We start from the raw sequence: 23,347 nt of genomic DNA, 5'->3' as shown, positions 1-23,347 counted from the left end.
CTGTCTGTGATGGTGTAGACATTTGTGGCGGGCACACAAAACTTTGCCACATTTGGGCCATACTGGTCTTGCATTGTGCTGAGGCACTGCCATTGCTCCCTCTTTGTGCAGAGCTTCCTCCACTGGCTCGACGCACAGAGCTGCTTTGTAAAGCACTAGCAGCACTGCTCTCGGGTGGAATGGAGAACATGATGGAATGCACCAGTGTGTCTTGGTACTCCCGCATTTTACGCTCCCGGTTCAACGGTGTTATGAGGCTTTGTAAGTTGTCCCGGTAGCGAGGATCTAGGAGGGTGTGCACCCAATAATCAGCCGTGTTGAGAATGTGGGCCATGCGGCGGTCGTTTCTCAGGCACTGCAGCATGAAATCAACCATGTGCTGCAGACTCCCAACTGCCCAAGAAGCGCTGTCCCCTGCTTGAGGTGTCATCTCTGCCTGCTCTGCATCACCCCACCCTCGCTCTACATACTGACTACTAGAGCATTGTGTACCTCCCTCCTCTGAAGAGATGTCTTCCTCCTCCATTGACTCCTCCTCATCCTCCTCACAAAGTGTCCCCTGCCTAGGCCTTTGTGAGGAACCACGTTGCGCAGACTGTCCAGAAGCAGATGGCATTTGTGACTCCTCATCCTCCACCTCTTCCAAAACCTCCTCCCTTAGTGCTTGCAGTGTTTTTTGAAGCAGGCAGATAAGGGGGACAGTCATGCTCACTAGTGCATCATCTACACTCGCTATCCGCGTGGAATCATCGAAGGCACGCAAAACGTGGCAGATGTCCTTCATAGAGGCCCACTCAGTAGAGTTGAGCGACTTTTGGTTTTTTAGGGTCGCGTTTCGTTTCGTGAAACCCGACTTTTCCAAAAGTCGGGTCGAGCAAGATCGTCCGATTATAGGGAAAAGTCGGGGTCGTCCCGAAACACGAAACCCAATGTAAGTCAATGGGGAATAAAAGTCGGCAGTGAGAGAAGGACAGGAAACACACCTACAGTGCCCATTTGAATGCCAAAAGCATCAATTCTTCTTACTTAAGCTTGTCAACCTTAATTAACTTCATAATACAAGTTACGCACTGAAAAATGGGGGTTATTTGGCTAAAGTTGTGGGGGGGGAGGGCTGGCTGCAGGTTTTTATGTGCCCTGGGCGAAAGAGCGCCCCTTTAACACATACCACAACTCATCATGCTCCGATAAGGCAGAGAAATAGCGGTATAGTACAATGAAAAATACCTCACTTTTTACATCTCATGACGAGGCCCATCTATTTCTCCATACAGAATCATTGGTCCCATATAATGTTTGAAACAGTATATGATGAGCTTCACATAATGCTACAGTATATGTTGGTCCCCATGGATGAAGATCCACTGTCTTATGGGCCCAAATAATGCTCCAAACATAATGGGCCCCATTTCTAATGCTCTAGTGTATAATGGGCCCTGTAAATGCTGCTCCAGTGTCTGATGTCCACCTTTGGAATGTTCCAGTGTATGGTGGGCCCCATCTATCATTCTCCAGAGTATAGTGCTCCCCAAAAATTGCTGTCCCAACATTGAAAACAATCAAATAAGTCTCCTCGCTAGGGAATCCCTGTACTTGTCTGGACTCCTCGTCGTCCCCATCTTCCATCTCACTGCACAGTATTTCAACTTTGCAAGTGCTGTGATCCTGAGCAAGCAGGGGGGGCCCACTCGTTGGCGACGGCAATGGCACAGGGCCCCTGATAGTACGGTGGTGTGTCTGATGGCGGGTGGGCCGAACCTGCACTTTCATCTGCAGCTTCCTCTTTGTCACCGTGTAAGATGGAACTGTATATGGGAAGGGTAACCTGAGTTTCATCAGGGTCAGATTCAGGTCGTGTAGCGTGCGAGGGGAATGTAGTGGTCTGGGTCAATGTACCAGCAGATTCATCGAGCAGTGGCTGGGCATCAGTGCACTTGTGTCGCCCCCAGGAGTACGGTCGCCACAGTGGCATTACCTTCTTCCTAGGGAGTGTGATGTCATGCTTAGGAGCAACGAACGATCTCTCTAGCAGGTTAACTGATTGGGCGGCGTTATTCCCACGAGTCATGACCCTCCAAACAGCGTTCATGAAGGCAAAGTGTTTGTTTTACGTGGGCAGTATGGTTGCAAAGCTGAACCTTAAAGGAATGTCCAGAAGGGCACCACCAGGAGTGGAGCCTACGGTTAAATTCGACTCCACCTGGGAAACCTCAACCATGCCAGCTACAGAACAGATGCACACATTGCAAGCTTAATTCCGTTAATGAACGAGACTCCGTCATGCCCCGCGGTCCGAGTCCGGCTTACTAGAGGGACACGTGAGGCTCTGGCACATGAGATTGGCCAATAACTGGTGTGTCATGCCCTTACATGTCCGTGGCTGCATGTGCGCTACACTGAAAAGGCCAGCGTTTGTCGCTTACAGGTGCAGATAACCCGCTGAACAACGTTAGTGATGGGGATCACTGATTACAATTATTACCCGCGAACAATGATTTCCCAGTAAGTGCAGGTCAACCGCAGTTCCGGAATTAGGCCTAACCGTCATTCCTGAAAAAATGAAAAACTTACGTGTGCAAGCCACAGGTGCTGTAGCTTGCTTAACAGCTCGCCAGCCGTTCTCACGCCCAGTATGGATTACACGTGATTGCACAAAGGTGAGAAAGGGTACCGTATCCCCAGATAACATGTATGGATAGCGTACACATTCAAAATATATGTCTATACATCAGGAGGCAGGCTCAGACGGTGTTAGGCCCAGTATGGATTGCACGTGATTGCACAAAGGTTAGAAAGGGTACCGTATCCCCAGATAACATGTATGGATAGCGTACACATTCAAAATATATGTCTATACATCAGGAGGCAGGCTCAGACGGTGTTAGGCCCAGTATGGATTGCACGTGATTGCACAAAGGTTAGAAAGGGTACCGTATCCCCAGATAACATGTATGGATAGCGTACACATTCAAAATATATGTCTATACATCAGGAGGCAGGCTCAGACGGTGTTAGGCCCAGTATGGATTGCACGTGATTGCACAAAGGTTAGAAAGGGTACCGTATCCCCAGATAACATGTATGGATAGCGTACACATTCAAAATATATGTCTATACATCAGGAGGCAGGCTCAGACGGTGTTAGGCCCAGTATGGATTGCACGTGATTGCACAAAGGTTAGAAAAGGTACCGTATCCCCAGATAACATGTATGGATAGCGTACACATTCAAAATATATGTCTATACATCAGGAGGCAGGCTCAGACGGTGTTAGGCCCAGTATGGATTGCACGTGATTGCACAAAGGTTAGAAAGGGTACCGTTTCCCCGGATAACATGTATGGATAGCGTACACATTCAAAATATATGTCTATACATCAGGAGGCAGGCTCAGATGGTGTTAGGCCCAGTATGGATTGCACGTGATTGCACAAAGGTTAGAAAGGGTACCGTATCCCCAGATAACATGTATGGATAGCGTACACATTCAAAATATATGTCTATACATCAGGAGGCAGGCTCAGACGGTGTTAGGCCCAGTATGGATTGCATGTGATTGCACAAAGGTTAGAAAGGGTACCTTTTTCGCCGGATAATATGTATGGATAGCGTACACATTCAAAATATATGTCTATACATCAGGAGGCAGGCTCAGACGGTGTTAGGCCCAGTATGGATTACACGTGATTGCACAAAGGTTAGAAAGGGTACCGTTTCCCCGGATAACATGTATGGATAGCGTACACATTCAAAATATATGTCTATACATCAGGAGGCAGGCTCAGACGGTGTCAGGCACAGTATGGATTTGACGGCCCAGACTACACAGCGGAGGAGCAGGGAGAGGTAAAGATTGCAAATGCTGGGGCCCTGCCCAAGCAAGGGGGGCCCACTCGTGGGCGTCGGTACTGGCACTGGGCCCCTCATAGTACGGCGGTGTGTCTGACGGCGGGTGTGCACCACCACCGTCAGAGACACTTGATTGCACTATGAAGGACCCTGTACCAGTGCCCGCGCCCAAGAGTCGGCCTACCCACCTGTCCAGGGCAACGGCACTCGCACGGTGTCGTGCGCTAGGTGGTGACCCCGGCCATGGGGGGGGGAGGCAGCACAGTTAGGGAGTTTTAGAAAGTGGCATATGTTGATGTTGGACATTCAGCTGATGCAAAAGGTGAAATAGGTCAAGTCCCAGGAAGAGGTGGACCAAAGCAAGCCATTTTTCTGTCACCCTATGTGTCATCAGAGGAAGGTGGGACAAAATCCTTGGAAACCCATGCGTGGTTCATTTTAATGAAGGTTAGATCATCCACATTTTGGGTTGACAGACGGGTCCTTTTTTCTGTCAGGATTGATCCAGCTGCACTGAAGACTCTTTCCGATAGCACACTTGCAGCTGGGCAAGCGAGCTCCTGTAAGGCATATTGTGCCAATTCAGGCCAGGTGTCCAGTTAGCGGCCCAATAGTCAAAGGGGAATGACCTGTGTGGGAGAACATCGATATGGGAGGAAAAGTAGTTTGTAACCATAGTTGACAACTGCTGTCTCCTGTCACTTTCCATCGATGCAGTATTACCAGTTGTGTGAGCGGTACTTGAAAAATCAGTCCACAACATTGTCATGAAACCCCTGTCTCCAACGCCACTTCTGCTGTGTGCACCACGAACACCTCTGCCAAGCTGCCCCCGGCCCGTACGGCTCGTGTGAGAACCATCACCGCTGCTGTGTGCTGGGAATGCCTCAAGCAACCGATTTACCAGAGTTGCTTGTTTATTAGCCAATATTAGGTCAAGGTTCTCCTGTGGCATGATGTTTTGTAATTTGCCTTTATAGCGTGGATCCAGGATGCTGGCCAACCAGTAGTCGTCATCGTTCATCATTTTGGCAATGCGGGGGTCCCTTTTTAGGATCTGCAAGGCATAATCTGACATGTGGGCCAATGTTCCCGATGTCAATGATGCACTGCGAGTGCTGGTTGGAGGAGCACTTTCTGGCAAATCCACATCCCTCCAGTCACGCACAAACCCTGTACCAGACCTTGCCACGCCAACATTTTCACTTGCCCCACGAGATGCACCCTCCTCCCCTAAGTAATCATCCCCATCATCCTCCTCCTCTTCTTCCTCCACCTCGTCCAGGAGAGGTCCCTGAGCAGACAATGGCTGAATGTCATCAAGGATTCCCTCCTCCTCTTCCTCCTCATCAACATTGGCTGCAGACGCCTGCTCCTTAAGGTGCGTCAAAGTTTGCATGAGCAGACGCATAAGTGGGATGCTCATGCTTAGGATGGCGTCGTCTGCGCTTACCAGCCGTGTGCATTCCTCAAAACACTGAAGGACTTTACAGAGGTCTTTCAGCTTCGACCACTGCACACCTGTCAACTCCATGTCTGCTCTCAAAGTGCCTGGCCGTGTATCCTCCCACAAATGCATTATGGCCTGCCTCTGCTCGCACAGCCGCTCCACCATGTGCAGGGTGGAGTTCCACCTTGTTGCAATGTCGATAATGAGGCGGTGGTTGGGAAGGTGGAGCAATCGCTGCAGCTTCTGCATACGAACGGAGTGTACAGGCGACCGGCGGATGTGCGCGCACAGTCTTCGCACCTTCTGGAGCAGGGCTGTTAACTCCGGATAATTTTTGAGGAAGCACTGCACCACCAGGTTCAAGGTGTGAGCCAAGCAAGGTATATGGCTGAGTTTTGAAAGGGCTATGGCTGCCACAAAATTATGGCCGTTATCACTAACTACCTTGCCTGCCTCAAGATGTACACTGCCCAGCCATGACTCTGTTTGTCGCTTCAAGTACTCGGCCAGCACCTCGGCGGTGTGTCTGTTGCCCAAACACATCATCTGCAACACAGTCTGCTGACGCTTTCCACTAGCTGCTCGATAGGGGGACACATCGTGTGCAACAGTGGCAGCTGCAGATGGAGTGCTCGTACGACTGCGCTCTGTGGACGAGCTTTCGCTTCTGGAGGAGGAGGAGGAGGAGGGTCAAACGCCTACAGCCAACTGTTTCCTATACCGTGGGCTAGGCAGCACTGTCCCACCACCGCTGTCCCCTGTGGACCCTGCATCCACCACATTAACCCAGTGCGCAGTGATGGACACGTAACGGCCCTGGCCATGCCGACTGGACCATGCATCAGTTGTGAGGTGCACCTTTCCGCTCACTGACTGCTTGAGTGCATGGACAATGCGGTCTTTCACATGATGGTGGAGGGCTGGGATGGCTTTGCGAGAGAAGAAGTGGCGACTGGGTAGGTCATAGCGTGGTACTGCATAGGCCATGAGTTCGCGGAAAGCTGTGCTTTCCACCAACCGAAAGGGCATCATCTCAAACGAGATTAGTTTGGCAATGTGGGCGTTCAAACCCAGTGTACGCGGATGAGAGACTGAGTACTTTCTTGACCTACTCATAGTGTCTGGGAGGGTGAGCTGGACTTGAGAGCTGCATATGGTGGAAGTAGCGGTGGACAGGGCGGACTGAGAGAGGGTTGATGATGGTGATGGAGTTGGTGTTCTTTCTGATGGCCTAGAATCAGTCTTTCGTTGATATAACAGTGGGATTCCCTGACTGCTGTGGCCTTGCAACGACACCTCAACATTTGCTGCTGTGCTAACCGGTGGGCTTACAGTGGGGGAAACAATGTAGCGTTGCTGACTACCTTCGTTGTGATCAGTTGCACATGTGGCACTTGAGGTTTGGTGTTGTGTCCACGCTTGCAAGTGCATGCTGGTTAAATGTCTAAGCATGCAACTGGTATTCAAATTTTTCAGATTTTTCCCTCGGCTAAAGGTCTTTGCGCACTTCTTACAGATAACCTTGGCCTGATCATGAGGATTTTGGTCAAAAAAGTGCCACACTGCACTCTTCCTACTTTGGCAGACATTTTGCGGCCTAGCACGCTGTGATCTTTTGACCCTCTGGACAAGCTGTCCAGCAACTCTTTTGATGTTTGGAACCTGTCTTTGGAGTGCTCCGGGCCTGCCAGATAACAGCTGTTGCGATGTCGATGTCTGCTGTGGATGCTCCTCATCTGAGCTATTGGAAGCAGCACCCTCTTCCCCCAATGGATGCCAATCTGGGTCAACAACTGGGTCATCCATCACCTCCTCTTCTATGTCATGTGCACCTTCCTCTGTGTCACCGTGTATGGTGGTATAGTGTGCGGGAAGGGGCACCTGAGTCTCATCAGGGTCAGAATCTGGCTCTGTACACTGCGAGGACAATGTAGTGCTCTGAGTGAATGTACCAGCAGAATCATCCATCAGCGGCTGTGCATCAGTGCACTCCATGTCAGATTCATCTTGGCCTGGGTAATTCACCATTTGACTTGATAATCCAGGCATGGTATGTGAAAACAGCTCCATGGAGTAATCAGTAGTATGGCCTGCGTCATCCTTCAATCTTGGTTGGGGTGAAGGACACAAGGAAAGGTGTGGTTCATGAACATGAGCCTCCAATGACGACTCAGTGCTTTTACTTTTTACAACTGAAGAAGAGGAGGCGATAGAGCTGGAGGCTGAGTCAGCAATGTAAGACAAAACTTTTTCCTGATGCTCTGGCTTTAAAAGCGGTTTGCCAACTCCTAGAAAACTAAGCGTTCGAGGCCTTATGTAGCCAGACGATGACGCAGGCTCAACACCTCCTGCATTCGGTCCTATTTTGCTCTTGCCACTACCATCAGATCCAACACCATCATTACCAGCTGCCAACCCCCGCCCAATTCCACGGCCTCTTCCACCAGCCTTCCTCATTTTTGGTAGAAATGTAGACAAAATCCAACAAACTATATAGTAATGTAAAACAAGGTACAAGGTGTCTATAGGACAGGGGAGATTTTGAATTTCTGCAGACACTTGTGGACACTGGACACTTTTGGATTGTGTGAGGCCCACTGATATCTGAGCGCTATGTCACAGGCTCGATGGCACAGCTGTGACAAAAGTGACGAGAGGATAAGGGAGATTTTGAATTTCTGCACACACTTGTGGACACTGGACACTTTTGGATTGTGTGAGACCCAATGAATATCTGAGCGCTATGTGACAGGCTCGATGGCACAGCTGTGACCAAAGTGACTAGAGGATAAGGGAGATTTTGAATTTCTGCACACACTTGTGGACACTGGACACTTTTGGATTGTGTGAGACCCAATGAATATCTGAGCGCTATGTGACAGGCTCGATGGCACAGCTGTGACCAAAGTGACTAGAGGATAAGGGAGATTTTGAATTTCTGCACACACTTGTGGACACTGGACACTTTTGGATTGTGTGAGGCCCAATGAATATCTGAGCGCTATGTGACAGGCTCGATGGCACAGCTGTGACCAAAGTGACTAGAGGATAAGGGAGATTTTGAATTTCTGCACACACTTGTGGACACTGGACACTTTTGGATTGTGTGAGGCCCAATGAATATCTGAGCGCTATGTGACAGGCTCGATGGCACAGCTGTGACCAAAGTGACTAGAGGATAAGGGAGATTTTGAATTTCTGCACACACTTGTGGACACTGGACACTTTTGGATTGTGTGAGGCCCAATGAATATCTGAGCGCTATGTGACAGGCTCGATGGCACAGCTGTGACCAAAGTGACTAGAGGATAAGGGAGATTTTGAATTTCTGCACACACTTGTGGACACTGGACACTTTTGGATTGTGTGAGGCCCAATGAATATCTGAGCGCTATGTGACAGGCTTGATGGCACAGCTGTGACCAAAGTGACTAGAGGATAAGGGAGATTTTGAATTTCTGCACACACTTGTGGACACTGGACACTTTTGGATTGTGTGAGGGCCACTGATATCTGAGCGCTATGTCACAGGCTCGATGGCACAGCTGTGACAAAAGTGACGAGAGGATAAGGGAGATTTTGAATTTCTGCACACACTTGTGGACACTGGACACTTTTGGATTGTGTGAGGCCCACTGATATCTGAGCGCTATGTTACAGGCTCGATGGCACAGCTGTGACAAAAGTGACTAGAGGATAAGGGAGATTGGATTGCTTTTAAAAAAGCAGTTTGCAGAGCAGTGGGTAAACAGCAATGCCAGCCTGTCAGGAAGCCTTAAAAGGCAGCCCAACAACCAACACCACTGATACACCACAATATAGCCTCCCCTTGCACTGCACACACAGTGACTGGTGTGTTGTGCAGGCCAAATCGCTAGCAGCAGAAGCAGTTTTTTTTTCTTCTCAGCAGGACAAAAAAAAAAAATTGGGATTGCTTTTAAAAAAGCAGTTTGCGGAGCAGTGGGTAAACAGCAATGCAGGAATGTCAGGAGGCCTTAGAAGGCAGCCCAACAACCAACACCACTGATACACCACTATATAGCCTCCCCTTGCACTGCACACACAGTGACTGGTGTGTTGTACAGGCCAAATCGCTAGCAGCAGAAGCAGTTTTTTTTTCTTCCCAGCAGGACAAAACAAAAAAATTGGGATTGCTTTTAAAAAAGCAGTTTGCGGAGCAGTGGGTAAACAGCAATGCAGGAATGTCAGGAAGCCTTAGAAGGCAGCCCAACAACCAACACCACTGATACACCACTATATAGCCTCCCCTTGCACTGCACACACAGTGACTGGTGTGTTGCGCAGGCCAAATCGCTAGCAGCAGAAGCAGTTTTTTTGTCTTCTTCCCTGCCTAACGCTCTCCCTACAGAATCAGCAGCAGCCTCTCCCTATCCTGAGATCGGCAGAAGTAAGATGGCGGTCGGCGTGCACGCCCTTTTATACCCCCTGTGACGCCCACCAAAGCAAGCCAATCACTTGCATGCCCTTCTGAAAGATGGTGGTGACCCCTGCCTATGTCATCACGTTGCCCACAGTGTCCGTGGATCCTGATTGGCTGAAAAAGAGCGCTAAACAAACTTTTGAAACGCGACTTTGGCGCGTAAGTCGCCGACCTCGTGGCCGACCTCATCCTAGGGTCGGGTTTCGTTTCATGAAACCCGACTTTGCCAAAAGTCGGCGACTTTTGAAATTTTTCGACCCGTTTCGCTCAACTCTACCACTCAGTGGTGCTGAAGTGTGACCGGCGCACAGTGCGACTTGTTTGCGCCTGATGCAGCTGGTACTCCATTACTGCTGCCTGCTGCTCACACAACCGCTCCAACATATGTAACGTTGAATTCCACCTGGTGGGTAGGTCACATATGATGCGATGTTCCGGAAGGCGGAATCGGCGCTGCAGAGCTGCAGTGCTCGATCTTGCCATGCTGGAACACCGCAAGTGAGCGCACTCTATGCGGACCTTATGCAGCAGTGCATCAAGATCCGAATAGTCCCTCAGAAAGCTCTGCACGACCAAGTTGAGCACATGTGCCAGACATGGGATGTGAGTGAGGTTGCCTAGGCCCAGAGCTGCCACCAGATTTCGGCCATTGTCACACACTACCAAGCCTGGCTGGAGTTTCGCTGGCACAAACCACACGTCGCTCTCCTGCTTGATGGCAATCCAGTGCTCCTGCGCTGTGTGGCTTCGATTCCCCAAAGAAATTAATTTCAGTATGGCCTGTTGACGTTTGGCCACGGCTGTGCTCATATCGTTTAAGCGTTCACGGGTCCATGTGGAGGTAGACCGTGACGGCTCCTGCAGCACTGATTCTGAGGAACTGGAGTATGAGGAGGAGTCAATGTGTACAGACTGGATTCCTGCAATCCTTGGAGTTGGCAGAACACATACAGCGCCACTCTCAAGATCTGTACCCGGCACCACAACATTGACCCATTGGGCAGTGAGGGAAAGGTATCGTCCCTGTCCATGGTTACTGGTCCACGCATCGGTGGTCACGTGGACCTTGCTACTGACGGCGTTTAGTAGCGCATGTTTAATTTTTCCCTCCACATGCTTTTGCAGGGCAGGGACGGCTTGCGTGCTGAAATAAAAGCGACTGGGCACGGTGTATTGTGGGACTGCCAATGCCATGAAGTTACGGAAAGTGTCAGTCTCCACCAGCCTGAATGAGAGAATTTCAAGGGCCAGTAGTTTTGCAATGCCAGCATTCAGAGCCTGTGCTCGGGGATGGTTTGCCGAGTATGGCCGCCTTTTCTCCCATGCCTGTGCTACCGATGGCTGTAGAGTGGCCTGGGAGTGTGAGGATGACAGGGAACGTGGTGCTGTGGGTGGAATGTCACTGGGTCTCTGGACAACAGTGCCAGAGGTTCTTCCATGGCGATCCTGTGAGGAAGCTGAACCAGCTGTGTGTGAGCTGGAGGAAGAGGCTACAACACGAGCTGAAGAGGTGATAGGTGGTGCTGTAACTTGGCCTATGTCTTCAGTGTGTCTTTGTAACTCCACCACATGCTTGGTCTGCACATGTTTCCACATATTTGTGGTATTGAGGTTGCTGACACTTTTCCCTCTTTTGACTTTATGATTACACAGCTTGCATTTGACAAAGCAAATGTCATCTGCAACTGTGTCAAAAAAGGACCACGCTCTGCAAGTCCTGGGAGCGCCCGTTTTGGGTTTTGGAAGAGGAATGCTCCTAATGGGTGCCGAAGTGGAGGCTACAGGCAACCAAGTCTGCCCCCTCCCTCTCCCTCCTGTTTTGGCCGTTTGGGGAATCTCTTCCTCAGAGCTGCTCCCACCACCTTCCTTTTCCTCGCGCCATGATGGGTCAAAGACCTCATCATCTACACTCCCCTCTTCAAACACCTGCTTCTCCTGGGTAGTCTCGTCAGCACAGTACGCACCAGAAAGTGGCACCTGAGTCTCATCAACTGATGCGTACTGAGGTGTGCTGACCATAAGCACTGGCCCACCCGCCTCTTCAGATTCAGAGGGACAAAGCAGTTGTGCATCATTGCATACTCCCTCTTCACATTCTAGAATGCTGCTTGGCTGGCCCCCTGTTTCCAAGCCAAGAGATTCAGAGAACAGAAGTAGAGATGGCTCCTGTCCAGGGCTCTCTGACTGCCTGGGCAATTTGGCAGGTGGTGAAGAGACAGATGGTTGCTCTTCAGTGCTCTGGCCCTGAGAGGATGTGGAAGTCATTGAAGTCGATGCATTAGCTGCCATCCATCCGACAACGGCTTCAATTTGTGCATCCCGAAGCAGTGGGGTACAGCGAGGTCCTACAAAGCTGCTCATAAAGGATTGTTGCCTGGTAAAACTGGGGGATGGTGAGTCACTAGTGCCCGCAGCAGGCACAGAATCCCCACGTCCTCTCCCTGCTGAAACTCCACGCCCACGACCACGTGCCTTACTCCCTGCCTTCTTCATCTTGGTAGACTGATAAAGATAGGCAGAAATGTACAAAGGGGCGGCTTAGTGTGCTTATTCCTGAACAGCTGGTAACAGGTATAAGAAACACTAATTTTATAAAGTGTGTGGACTACACTTTAATATGAGCTAATGTGGCCTACACAACTGTCAAGTGGAGTGTTTGGTGAACTTTATTTAAGTGGTTTTTTTTCAAAAAAACAAAAAGGATGTGACCAAAGATGTGAAAGCGATAGTATCACAAACTTTTTGGAGCTATTACAATGCAGGAAGGTAACCTACAATGCAAAAGATGAGGCTCCAAAAAATAGGGTAATACTAATCTGGCTGCAGCTGAAGGACACAAGTCAGAAAAAAGGCTCCTCTATCTACTCCTATATATGTTTGCAACCAACCAATGTAGATGGATACAGATGGAAGCACACTAATAGGAGAAAAAAATCAGGAAAAATGAGCTGCAGTAAAACCAAAAAAGGACTATGTATGAGGCAGTGACGTACGCTGAGCGGACTACAACCTGAGGTGGCTGCAGAACACACTACTGTACTCACACACAGAGACCTCACAGACAGCCGTGAACAGTGCAGAGAACTGGGCATTAGCACTGAAAGGCTGTAGAAAGGCTCCACTGTCTACTCCTATAGTGTTTGCAACCAATGTAGATGGATACGGATGGATGCACACTAATAGGAGAATTAATGAAAAATGAGCAGCAATAAAACAAAAATAAATATGTATGAGGCAGTGACGCACGCTGAGCAGCCTACAACCAGAGGTGGCTGCAGAACACACTACAATGTGAGCTGCACTCACACACAGAGACCTCTCAGACAGCCGTGAACAGTGCAGAGAACTGGGCACTAGCACTGAAAGGCTGCAGAAAGGCTCCGCTGTCTACTCCTATAGTGTTTGCAACCAATGTAGATGGATACGGATGGATGCACACTAATAGGAGAATTAATGAAAAATGAGCAGCAATAAAACAAAAATAAATATGTATGAGGCAGTGACGCACGCTGAGCGGCCTACAACCAGAGGTGGCTGCAGGACACACTACAGCGTGAGCTGCACTCACACAGACGTTGCAGACAGCTGTGAACAGCGCTGCAAGGCAAAAGAAAGCTACAGTGATTGATAATGTAGCCTGGGTAAAGCACAATATTCTATAGCAAATCGCTATCTCTAACTGTCCCTCAGAGTCATCAACAGCAGCCTGTCCCTAACTGAATTCACAGCAAAGTGAACCCTAAATGGCGGCGGCGGCTTTTATAGTGCATCATGACATCATTTCAGCAGCCAATCACAGCCATGCCATTAGTTAACATGCCTACATGCCTAACAGGATGTGCCCACACTTCTGAGGATTCCTCATTGGCTTAATCAAATCAAACTGGCTCATAGCATTATGGGAACTTCCGATTCCGGTATTCGATATGCAAAAAGTATCGGAACTCAGTATCGGAATTCCGATACCGCGAATATCGGCTGATACCCGATATTTGCGGTATCGGAATGCTCAACACTATTAACCACTGAATGCAGAGAAGTCACAGATTCTTCTCAGTCACCGGCTGTGGCTGCTTTATCGGTGGTGTAGTCCGGCCATATCACCATGATCACCATTTTGCCTCTAGACCACAACATTCTCCACCCAAAACTGTTCAAATGACTTTGGGCATTGAAAGCCCTTTTATATAGAACTTACTACCTGGAGGATCCACCTACCCCGTGGTATTAGTGTGAGGGTGATCCCTTAAGGCAAGATCTATATGATTGCTTGTACTGACCCAATATAGGCCGAGTGCACGCTTAAAGAGTCACACCGAACACAGAGTTAGATGTCTACTCCTTTCTCAGCAAAGGCTTGCACACAACTGAAGTTTATTCTCAAGACAAAGAGACAGGAAATGGGTGTCACACAATCTCCTGAGTAGCCAGTGTCACTCTATGATAGGTCCATTTCAGCTTCACTTTCATATATGGTATCCAGTATCTCAGCTTCTGCATTCCAAGGATTCCTTCCAGGGTGTTGTCTGAAGACACAGACGCCATCTTGGTACACCATATCTGAACTGACGTATATAAGGTTTAATAATTGATTTCATTAGCCATTCTCTGCTTCACATTAGAAGATGCTGACCGTTACCTGCACAGATCTGTAACTATAAAGCCAAATGACAGCGTACGTAGAATGTGCTGACAAGATAGAAAATCACTTGTAGAAAAATATGCGCTCTATGTGGTGCTCTGATTACATATTCATCTGTATTACATCCAGCAAAATGTCACTGGCGATGGCGGCGCCTGCGCAGTAGCGTCTATAAGTAAGAGATAGAGGCTACTGCGCAGGCGCCACTGGTGTCATTTTGCTGGATGTAATTTTTTTTCTAAGCCTCACAATAGCCACAATATTATAGGCATTATCAACAATAATATCAATGCTATTATATGCATTATGTAATAATGGGGGCAGGTCAGTGAGGGATCAGCAACCTGTCATAAGCTAATACAGATGAATATGTAATCAGAGCACCACAAAAAGCCCTGCCCACAGCCCCGCCCACAGCCCCGACCCCGAGAATATCATTAACTGAAAACTACAAATACAGATTAAAGAACAACAACAAGACGGATTTCATCACCAGGTATCATTGTAATCAGTATAACGGTGCCGACCTGACAGTGTCTGTAGGTTACTGAGCACAATCCTGCTGACAGGTTCCCTTTAAGACATCTCAGCTCTGCACTATTATACACAGTTCTCTTTAAATGTGTAATATTTCTTCATGAAACTCATCTGACAGAAAATATTGGCCCTTACGATAGATTAGATTGTGACGTCACCGAGCCCCATACTCTAATTACCCCAGAGAGGTTTCACCACTAGCTGCTCATTTATTACTGATGGAGACTGTGGAGTTTGATCATTTCTGTAGATGGTATTGTCTATAGTCACAGTTTTTGATTACAGTAGTGTCCAAAATCCTCTGATTTAACCTCTTCCCGCAGCCAGATTTGTGTTCTTAATCAGGCCCCATTATTAATATCTGACGTGTGTCACTTTATGTGGTGGTAAGTTTGGAATTATTCACAAAGGATAATAGAAAACAAATGAATCTTACAAATTATTTTCCAGCTTCGCACTATACCGTACATACGGTTGTACACTACTGTCTGGGCACATGGCAGTGTTCAGAAGGGAAGGAGCGCCATTTAGCTATTTGAATGCAGATCTAGCTGGAATAGTTTGCAGACACAATGTATTGGGAGCACTGTTCATGGTCACCTGGCAGCTCAAAAGATGTCCACCATGAACATGCTTGGCTCTATCTTCTCTGCTTTCCATATCCCAAGGATTGCCTTGCTCATCACCCTTTAATACCATTACATGAATCTGGACTTACACTGCTGGGACCCCTAGGCTTGGACCATGGTGTTACCTGCTATTCTGTGGTGTTAGATGGCAAGAAGACTAGTCAGGTAGCTGGGTCAGAACCAGAAGGCCAGAATACAGAATCAGAAGACACAAGAGTAGTCAGTAAACGGGCCACGGTCACAGCAGGAAACAAATACACAAGCCGCAAGCTGAGCACAGAGGACTGAACCAGAGGAGAACAGCGCTGTATCTGGCAGATTCCGGCCATGTGCTTTGCACTTTAGTAGGGTGTGGTACTTTTACAATTGGCTGAAGTAGGGAGCAGATTACTCCAGCTGGACAGCAGGAACAGATCCCAGTTGAGATTGGACACACCATATGCAGAAGCCCTAATATAAATAAATGACAGAAAACCAGAATAGTCGAAATCCCCATAAAGTGATTCCATGTTATAAATTAATTCACTGAGGGTTATAATCTATACACACGTGGTCAAAATTGTTGTTACCCCTCGTTTAATGACAGAAAAACCCACAATGGTCACAGAAATAACTTTAATCTGACAAAAGTAATAATAAATAAAAAAGCTATGAAAATGAACAAATGAAAGTCAGACATTGCTTTTCAATCAAGCTTCCACAGAATGTGTAAATCGCGGTGTGTTCACTAATTAGCATCACAGGAGTCTACAATCCTGGAGTCAGTGAGTGGCCTGTATAGAGGCTACAGATACTCACTGTGCTGTGTGGTGACATGGTGTGTATCACACTCAACATGGACCAGAGGAAGCGAAGGAAAGAGATGTCTCAGGAGATTAGAAAATTATAGACAAACATGTTACAGGTAAAAGTTATAAGACCATCTCCAAACAGCTTCATATTCTTGTGACTAAAGTTGCACATATTATTCAGAAATTTAATATCCATGGGACTGTAGCCAACCTCCCTGGACATGGCTGCAGGAGGAAAATTGATGACAAATCAAAGAGACGGATAATACGAATGGTAACAAAAGAGCCCAGAAAAACTTGTAAACAGATTAAAGGTGAACTTGAAGCTCAAGGAACATCAGTGTCCGATCGCACCAAATGTCGTTGTATGAGCCAAAGTGGATTTCATGGGAGACGACCAAGGAGGACACCATTGTTGAAAAAATATCATTAAAAAACAGACTGGAATTTGCCAAACTACATGTTGACAAGCTACAAAGCTTCTGGGAGAATGTCCTATGCACAGATGAGACAAAAATGGAACTTTCTGGCAAGGCACATCAGCTCTATGTTCTCAGATGGAAAAATGAGGCATATCACAAAAAGAACACTGTCCCTACTGTGAAACATGGAGGAGACTCTGTTATGTTCTGGGGCTGCTTTGCTGCATCTGGCACAGGGTGTCTAGAATCTCCATCATACAATGAAATCTCAAGACTATCAAGGGATTCTAGAGAGAAATGTGCTGCCCAATGTCAGATAGCTTGGTCTCAGTCGCAGGTCATACAGGATAATGACACACAATACACAGCTAAAAACATGCAAGAATGGCTAAGAGGAAAATATTGGACTATTCTGAAGTGGCCTTCTATGAGCCCTGACCTAAATCCTAATGAGCATCTTTGGAAAGAGCTGGAACATGCCGTCTGGAAAAGGCAACCTTCAAACACGAGACGACTGGAGCAGTTGCTCTTGAAGAGTGGCCAAAATACCTGTCGAGAGGTGCAGAAGTCTCATTGACAGCTACAGGAATCATTTTATTTCAACAATTGCCTCCAAGGGTTGTGCAATAAAATATTTTAGTTAAGGGAACCATCATTTCTGTCCAGGCCTATTTCATGAGTTTTATTTATTTTAAATTCTGTGGAAGCATGGCTGAAAAGCAATGTCTGACTTTCAGTTGTTCATTTTCATAGATTTTTTAATTATTACTATCAGATTAAAGTTATTTCTGTGACCATTGTGGGTTTCATTAAACAACGGGTACCAACAATTTTGACCACGTGTGTAGGAGGAGTGAATATTTTGACTCTACAGCAACTTTCCAGAAATTAACACGCAGTGGATATTGGAGTGAAAATTACACATTTGCCATTTTATTACCCAGCACAGGAGACACCGCAAATTAAGTGGATTCTTCTCACTATAATATTGCTAAATACAGGGATCCTAAATGTTGTTTGCGCACACTGCAAGACTCAGAAGTGAGAGCGGATTTTGCTGGATTGGTTTATAGAAACCCTGTTGCTTTTCAACAGCCTTTGAGCCACTAATAGTGCGGGAACCTCTGTTTTTCCATTGACAGATGATGGACCTGAGTGGGGACTTGTTTTTTGTGAGATAAGAATTGGTATTATTTTTGCCTACATAACATTGATTGGTTTCTTTGTATTTGACATTTGGGAGGCAGAATGAACAAACAGTTGAACACCACACACTACTGGTTCATCCAACAAGGTTTTCTATTAGAGTGTGAACTGTCATTGTCTTGGTAAATAATTAGTTTTTTACATAGCTTGCCATTTTTATGGACAGTTTAAGTAGAAATGTTCAAAAATATAAAACTAAAGGATATTTTTATTAATAAATAATAATTGTTTTTTACCTTAGCAGATGACTGTACCAGGAGATCAGAGGGACAGCTGACATCTTCAATTTTTAAATCTGATGATCATGAGATCCTACAAGATACAACTGAAGTGAATTCCATTACTCCAGATATATCATCATCCATTCACAGCAAAGATCTGTCATCTGATCCTATGAAACAGGTCCCATCTTCTGATTCATTACTGACTAATAAGGGAAATCAATGTCACAAAAGAGGCATTATAAAACAAACTGCTACTAAAGCAAAGAAATCATTTTTGTGTTCAGAATGTGGGAAATGTTTTACACTGAAATCAGATTTGGTTAATCACCATAGAACTCACACAGGGGATAAGCCTTTTTCTTGTTCAGAATGTGGGAAATGTTTTAACCGGAAATCAAATTTTGTTACTCACCATAGAACTCACACAGGGGAGAAGCCTTTTTCCTGTTCAGAATGTGGGAAATGTTTTAATCAGAAATCAGATTTGGTTAATCACCATAGAACTCACACAGGGGAGAAGCCTTTTTCCTGTTCAGAATGTGGGAAATGTTTTATACAGAAATCACGTTTTGTTACTCACCAGAGAACTCACACAGGGGAGAAGCCTTTTTCCTGTTCAGAATGTGGGAAATGTTTTAACTGGAAATCACAATTGGTTTATCACCATAGAACTCACACAGGGGAGAAGCCTTTTTCCTGTTCAGAATGTGGGAAATGTTTTAACCAGAAATCAGATTTGGTTAATCACCATAGAACTCACACAGGGGATAAGCCTTTTTCTTGTTCAGAATGTGGGAAATGTTTTAACCGGAAATCAAATTTTGTTACTCACCATAGAAGTCACACAGGGGAGAAGCCTTTTTCCTGTTCAGAATGTGGGAAATGTTTTAATCAGAAATCAGATTTGGTTAATCACCATAGAACTCACACAGGGGAGAAGCCTTTTTCCTGTTCAGAATGTGGGAAATGTTTTATACAGAAATCACGTTTTGTTACTCACCAGAGAACTCACACAGGGGAGAAGCCTTTTTCCTGTTCAGAATGTGGGAAATGTTTTAACTGGAAATCACAATTGGTTTATCACCATAGAACTCACACAGGGGAGAAGCCTTTTTCCTGTTCAGAATGTGGGAAATGTTTTAACCAGAAATCAGATTTGGTTAATCACCATAGAACTCACACAGGGGAGAAGCCTTTTTCCTGTTCAGAATGTGGGAAATGTTTTGCACATATATCACATTTTGTTAGACACCAGAGAATTCACAAAGGGGAGAAGCCTTTTTCATGTTCAGAATGTGGGAAATGTTTTTGCACTAAATCAGATTGTGTTAGGCACTAGAGAACTCACACAAGGGGAGAAGCCTTTTTCATGTTCACAATGTGGAACAATTTTTAACCAGAAAGGGAGTCTTGTTCCACACCAAATAACTCTCACAGGGGAGAAACTTCTTTCATGTTAGATGGAAAATAAATCTTGATCACATCAGAGATCCCACACGGGGAGGAGTCATTTTTCCTGTTCATAATGTGGGAAATGTTTTAACCAGAAATGGAATCTTACTAATAATAATATTCTTTCTTTTTATTTAGCGCTAACATATTCTGAAGCGCTTTACAGTTTGCACACATTATCATCGCTGTCCTCAATGGGGCTCACAATGTAAATTCCCTATCAGTATGTCTTTGGAATGTGGGAGGAAACCCACGGAAACACAGGGAGAACATACAAACTCCTTGCAGATGTTGTTCTTGGTGGGGGAGTTGAACCCAGGACTACAGCACTGCAAGGCTGCAGTGCTAACCACTGAGCCACCTCACCAGAGAAGTTACACAGGGGAGAAGCCTTTTTCCTGTTCAGAATGTGGGAAATATTTTAACCGGAAAGCAATTCTTGTTAGACATCAGAGCAGTCACACAGGGGAGAAGCCTTTTTCATGTGGGAAATATTTTACTTGGTAATCAGCTGTTAATAAACATCAGCGATGTCACATAGGGGAGAAGCCTTTTTTATGTTCATAATGATGGAATAGTTTTAGCCAAAATTGAATTTTCTTAAATGGGTTGTCTCTTCATTCCTCATGTTTCCTGACACAAGGATAAAACTAAACTTTATTGATTCCAAATATAAAACTATACCCGTAATTTGCAATATGGTAGAAAACCAGCTCACCTGTCTTGGCTAGTGGTGCATAGGAAGCACGGATACCGTATAGTCCCACATGGAAATGCCAAAAAATGAAAAAAATCCAGCTTCCAAATATAGACAAAATTTATTCAGGCATAAAATTACAATTCTCCACACATATGGTGCATAATGACAATGAAATCACATGATGCATGAATAAAAAACAAGAATAGAAAATGTATATAACAATTCTATTGCAAACATTAAAGATTATACAAACAGGTAAATATAAAACATATACAATCCAATATAAAAAGAAAAATCTAGGTACTTTAATAGTGGAACATAATTTCCTTGCGCGCATTGAGTCCATTGGGGAACACATGTTCTTAATCGAAGCATCCAAAAAGCTTCTCTGGTCATTAATCGCCGTTTCAAATCTCCACCTCTTGTTGGAATATCCACTTTTTCAATTCCCACAACTTGAAAAGAAGAAATACTTCTATGGTGTTGGGAGATAAAATGTTTAGAGGCGAAGGACATAGCCCGATGGGAACTGCTAAGAGAGATGACTTCAGTTATGTGTTCTGAAATCCTCACCTTCAATTTGCGCATCGTGCAACCAACATAATTCAATTTGCATTCTGTACACATAATTAAATAGATGACATTTTTCGTATTGCAATTGATAAAATGTTGAATTTTAAATTGCTGCACGTTACCACTATCCACAAAAAAATGCATTGCCTTGGAATGAGCACAAGTTCTGCATCTGTTTCCACCACAACGGTAAAAACCTGAGTGGTTTAGCCAGGTGCGTTTGTGGCTCCGAAAATTCCAAAAACTTGGAGAAATAATGTTCCCCAATGTAGCTGCTTTTTTGGCAACAATGTGACAACCTCCTGAAAGAATGCTTGACAAGGTTTCATCTTCATTCAAAATACCCATGTTGTTCCGAATAATTTGCTTAATGGCATTAAATTGAGGGCTATAATTAATAGAACACACCAATCTTTTGTTTTGTGCACCAGGCAGATGATTAACCCTAGAACTAGAAGTTAGTAATTGTCATGATCACGTGTCTCTGGACGCAGCGGTTACCGCAAGGCGAACCCATAACACACGTGACCCTGGATACACCGCCTCCAGTGGGGCGCATTTAAATAATAAAACGTGCAGGTGGATACGCCGCCTCCACCTGGCGAATTTAGGTATTACACGTTATACAATAATCAAATAATAAAGGGGGAACCTGGGTAACTTTAACAATGGTGGGCCCTGCGATAGGGAATGGGGGACGTGGAGACCTCCTAAGCTCCCCTGAGCCAGTGTCCCTGCACTCCTTACGTTCCCTATACAGGCTCCGCACCTGTCGCCGCACGCGTACCTTAAAACCCTTGCTCACCCTGACCCTAAACCCTCACTAGGGAATAGGTTGGTGCGGAGACTAATCCCACCACTGCACTAACAACACACATGAGGAAAGAAGACAATACAGGGGAAACACCACTTAGCTTTGCTCTGTTGCGTACGCTCCTAGCAACAGAGCCCACCACCTGTGTGCATCTTCTCCTCCACCCGGATCCATCACCATAATCGGATCCTTCACCTTAGTACAGCCTTGGAGCAGAGTCCACCACCAGTTGCTGCTGCTTAGTAACAGAGTCCCCAAGATGAGTCCAGCTTCTGCCACGAAGTCAAGCATGCTTGAGTCCAGCTCAGTAGCCAAGTCCCACATGGTGAGTGCCACTCTCCATAGTCGCCACTCCACCAGTCCATGCAGACACTTCCCGCCGACACCATCACTGCGACCCCACCATGCCATGCCAGCCCTTCGTCCAGGCACCATAGCTGAAACACGTCCCCCCTGGCTAAGCTGCGCAGGACTCCTCTCCAGCTCCATCCTTCCACCAGGCTCTCAAACTCAGAGTGAAAACAATATCACAGGCCGTGATTGCACACCCCTAGCACACCTTTATAGGGTGTCACACCTGATCCATAATTACGTGCACAAAAAACCTAAAGTGCGATACCACTAACCACCACCGGGGACAGTCAAGACACCTTGGAACTTTCCAAAGTAAAAAAAGTTCACCCAGTGTAATTTAAAACTGTCAGATCATGACAGTACCCCCTCCTTAATGAGGGGTCTCTGGACCCTCAAGACCACCCCTCATTAGGGAAACACCTACAGTGGGGACGCCCAGATCCTGAGTTCACCCCACCGTTACCTGACACTCCAGGTTTATGACAAACACACCGCTGGTATTGGCAATAAAGTTCGTTTTGGAGGCACCACTCCTCTCCACAGCGCCGACCTGGGGAACGAGTTTATGTAAGTGTATGTTTGTTAAGAGCTGATCAGACTCCACAACACATTTCCACAAGATGATATTTGGTGGCACCCATACATGCTCGTTCACACGCAGGTCCGGACCTGAACGTTTATTGCACACATTCGTTTGTCATAAATTTGGTGAACTCATTCTGGACTCGACAACACAGGCGTCCCCCTGTGTCACCACACTCACACTCCCGCTATTCACCAAGGGACACCACCCTCCAACCCTTTCACCATGAGGTCTGCGCCTCCCAGGGTTGGTTAATGGCGAGGGTTGAGATTTGTCCCTACTCCCCCGCAGCACACCTGCTGCACACACCAGGAGGAGAAGGGGACGGGAAAGGGAGGAAATATACACTCGCTGGTCGCCTCCACACAACCAGGAGGGCGGCTTCTTCGGTGGTATTGAAGATTTGGCGTAAACCCCGCGGACTATCACACCAGTCAGCTCACCACAGGGGCGTACCCCTTCACCTCGGGGAATACCAGGCAGCTCCGTGGGGCACCATTCCTCCCACCTGCCTGGGTGCGCCCACATGCATGAACCAGTCCCGCTCCCCAGCAGCGACTCTAGGGGGCTTTTAGCCAGACCGCAGCCGCCATTTTTTTTTTTATTTTCTGGTTAGCTGAGCAGAGGCCCCAGACCCTGATAACTGCTGCTGCAGTGGCTCTAACACACCATGCCGCTC

General features: G+C 46.6%; 1 protein-coding gene across 2 annotated transcripts in view; it reads left to right on the top strand.

The window, feature by feature from the left end:
• The window catches only part of LOC141082272 (uncharacterized), a 35,207-nt gene extending 15,527 nt beyond the window's left edge, over window positions 1-19,680 (top strand). The window contains exon 7 of one of the 2 annotated variants that reach the window (XM_073566214.1): window positions 18,213-19,680. In XM_073566214.1, the coding sequence (XP_073422315.1) occupies window positions 18,213-19,531 (1,319 nt within the window). In that variant the 3' untranslated portion in view covers window positions 19,532-19,680. Of the gene's footprint in view, window positions 1-18,209 lie in introns of both variants that reach the window. The other variant, XM_073566213.1, reaches the window with a different exon arrangement.
• The last annotated feature ends 3,667 nt before the right edge of the window (window positions 19,681-23,347 follow it).

This window comes from Dendrobates tinctorius, unplaced genomic scaffold (genome assembly GCF_039654945.1).
Source record: "Dendrobates tinctorius isolate UK_male_01 unplaced genomic scaffold, ASM3965494v1 ptg000017l, whole genome shotgun sequence".
Lineage (NCBI taxonomy): Eukaryota > Metazoa > Chordata > Amphibia > Anura > Dendrobatidae > Dendrobates > Dendrobates tinctorius.
The sequence above is the reverse complement of the archived record's forward strand: the minus strand, read 5'-3'. Positions and strand labels throughout refer to the sequence as shown.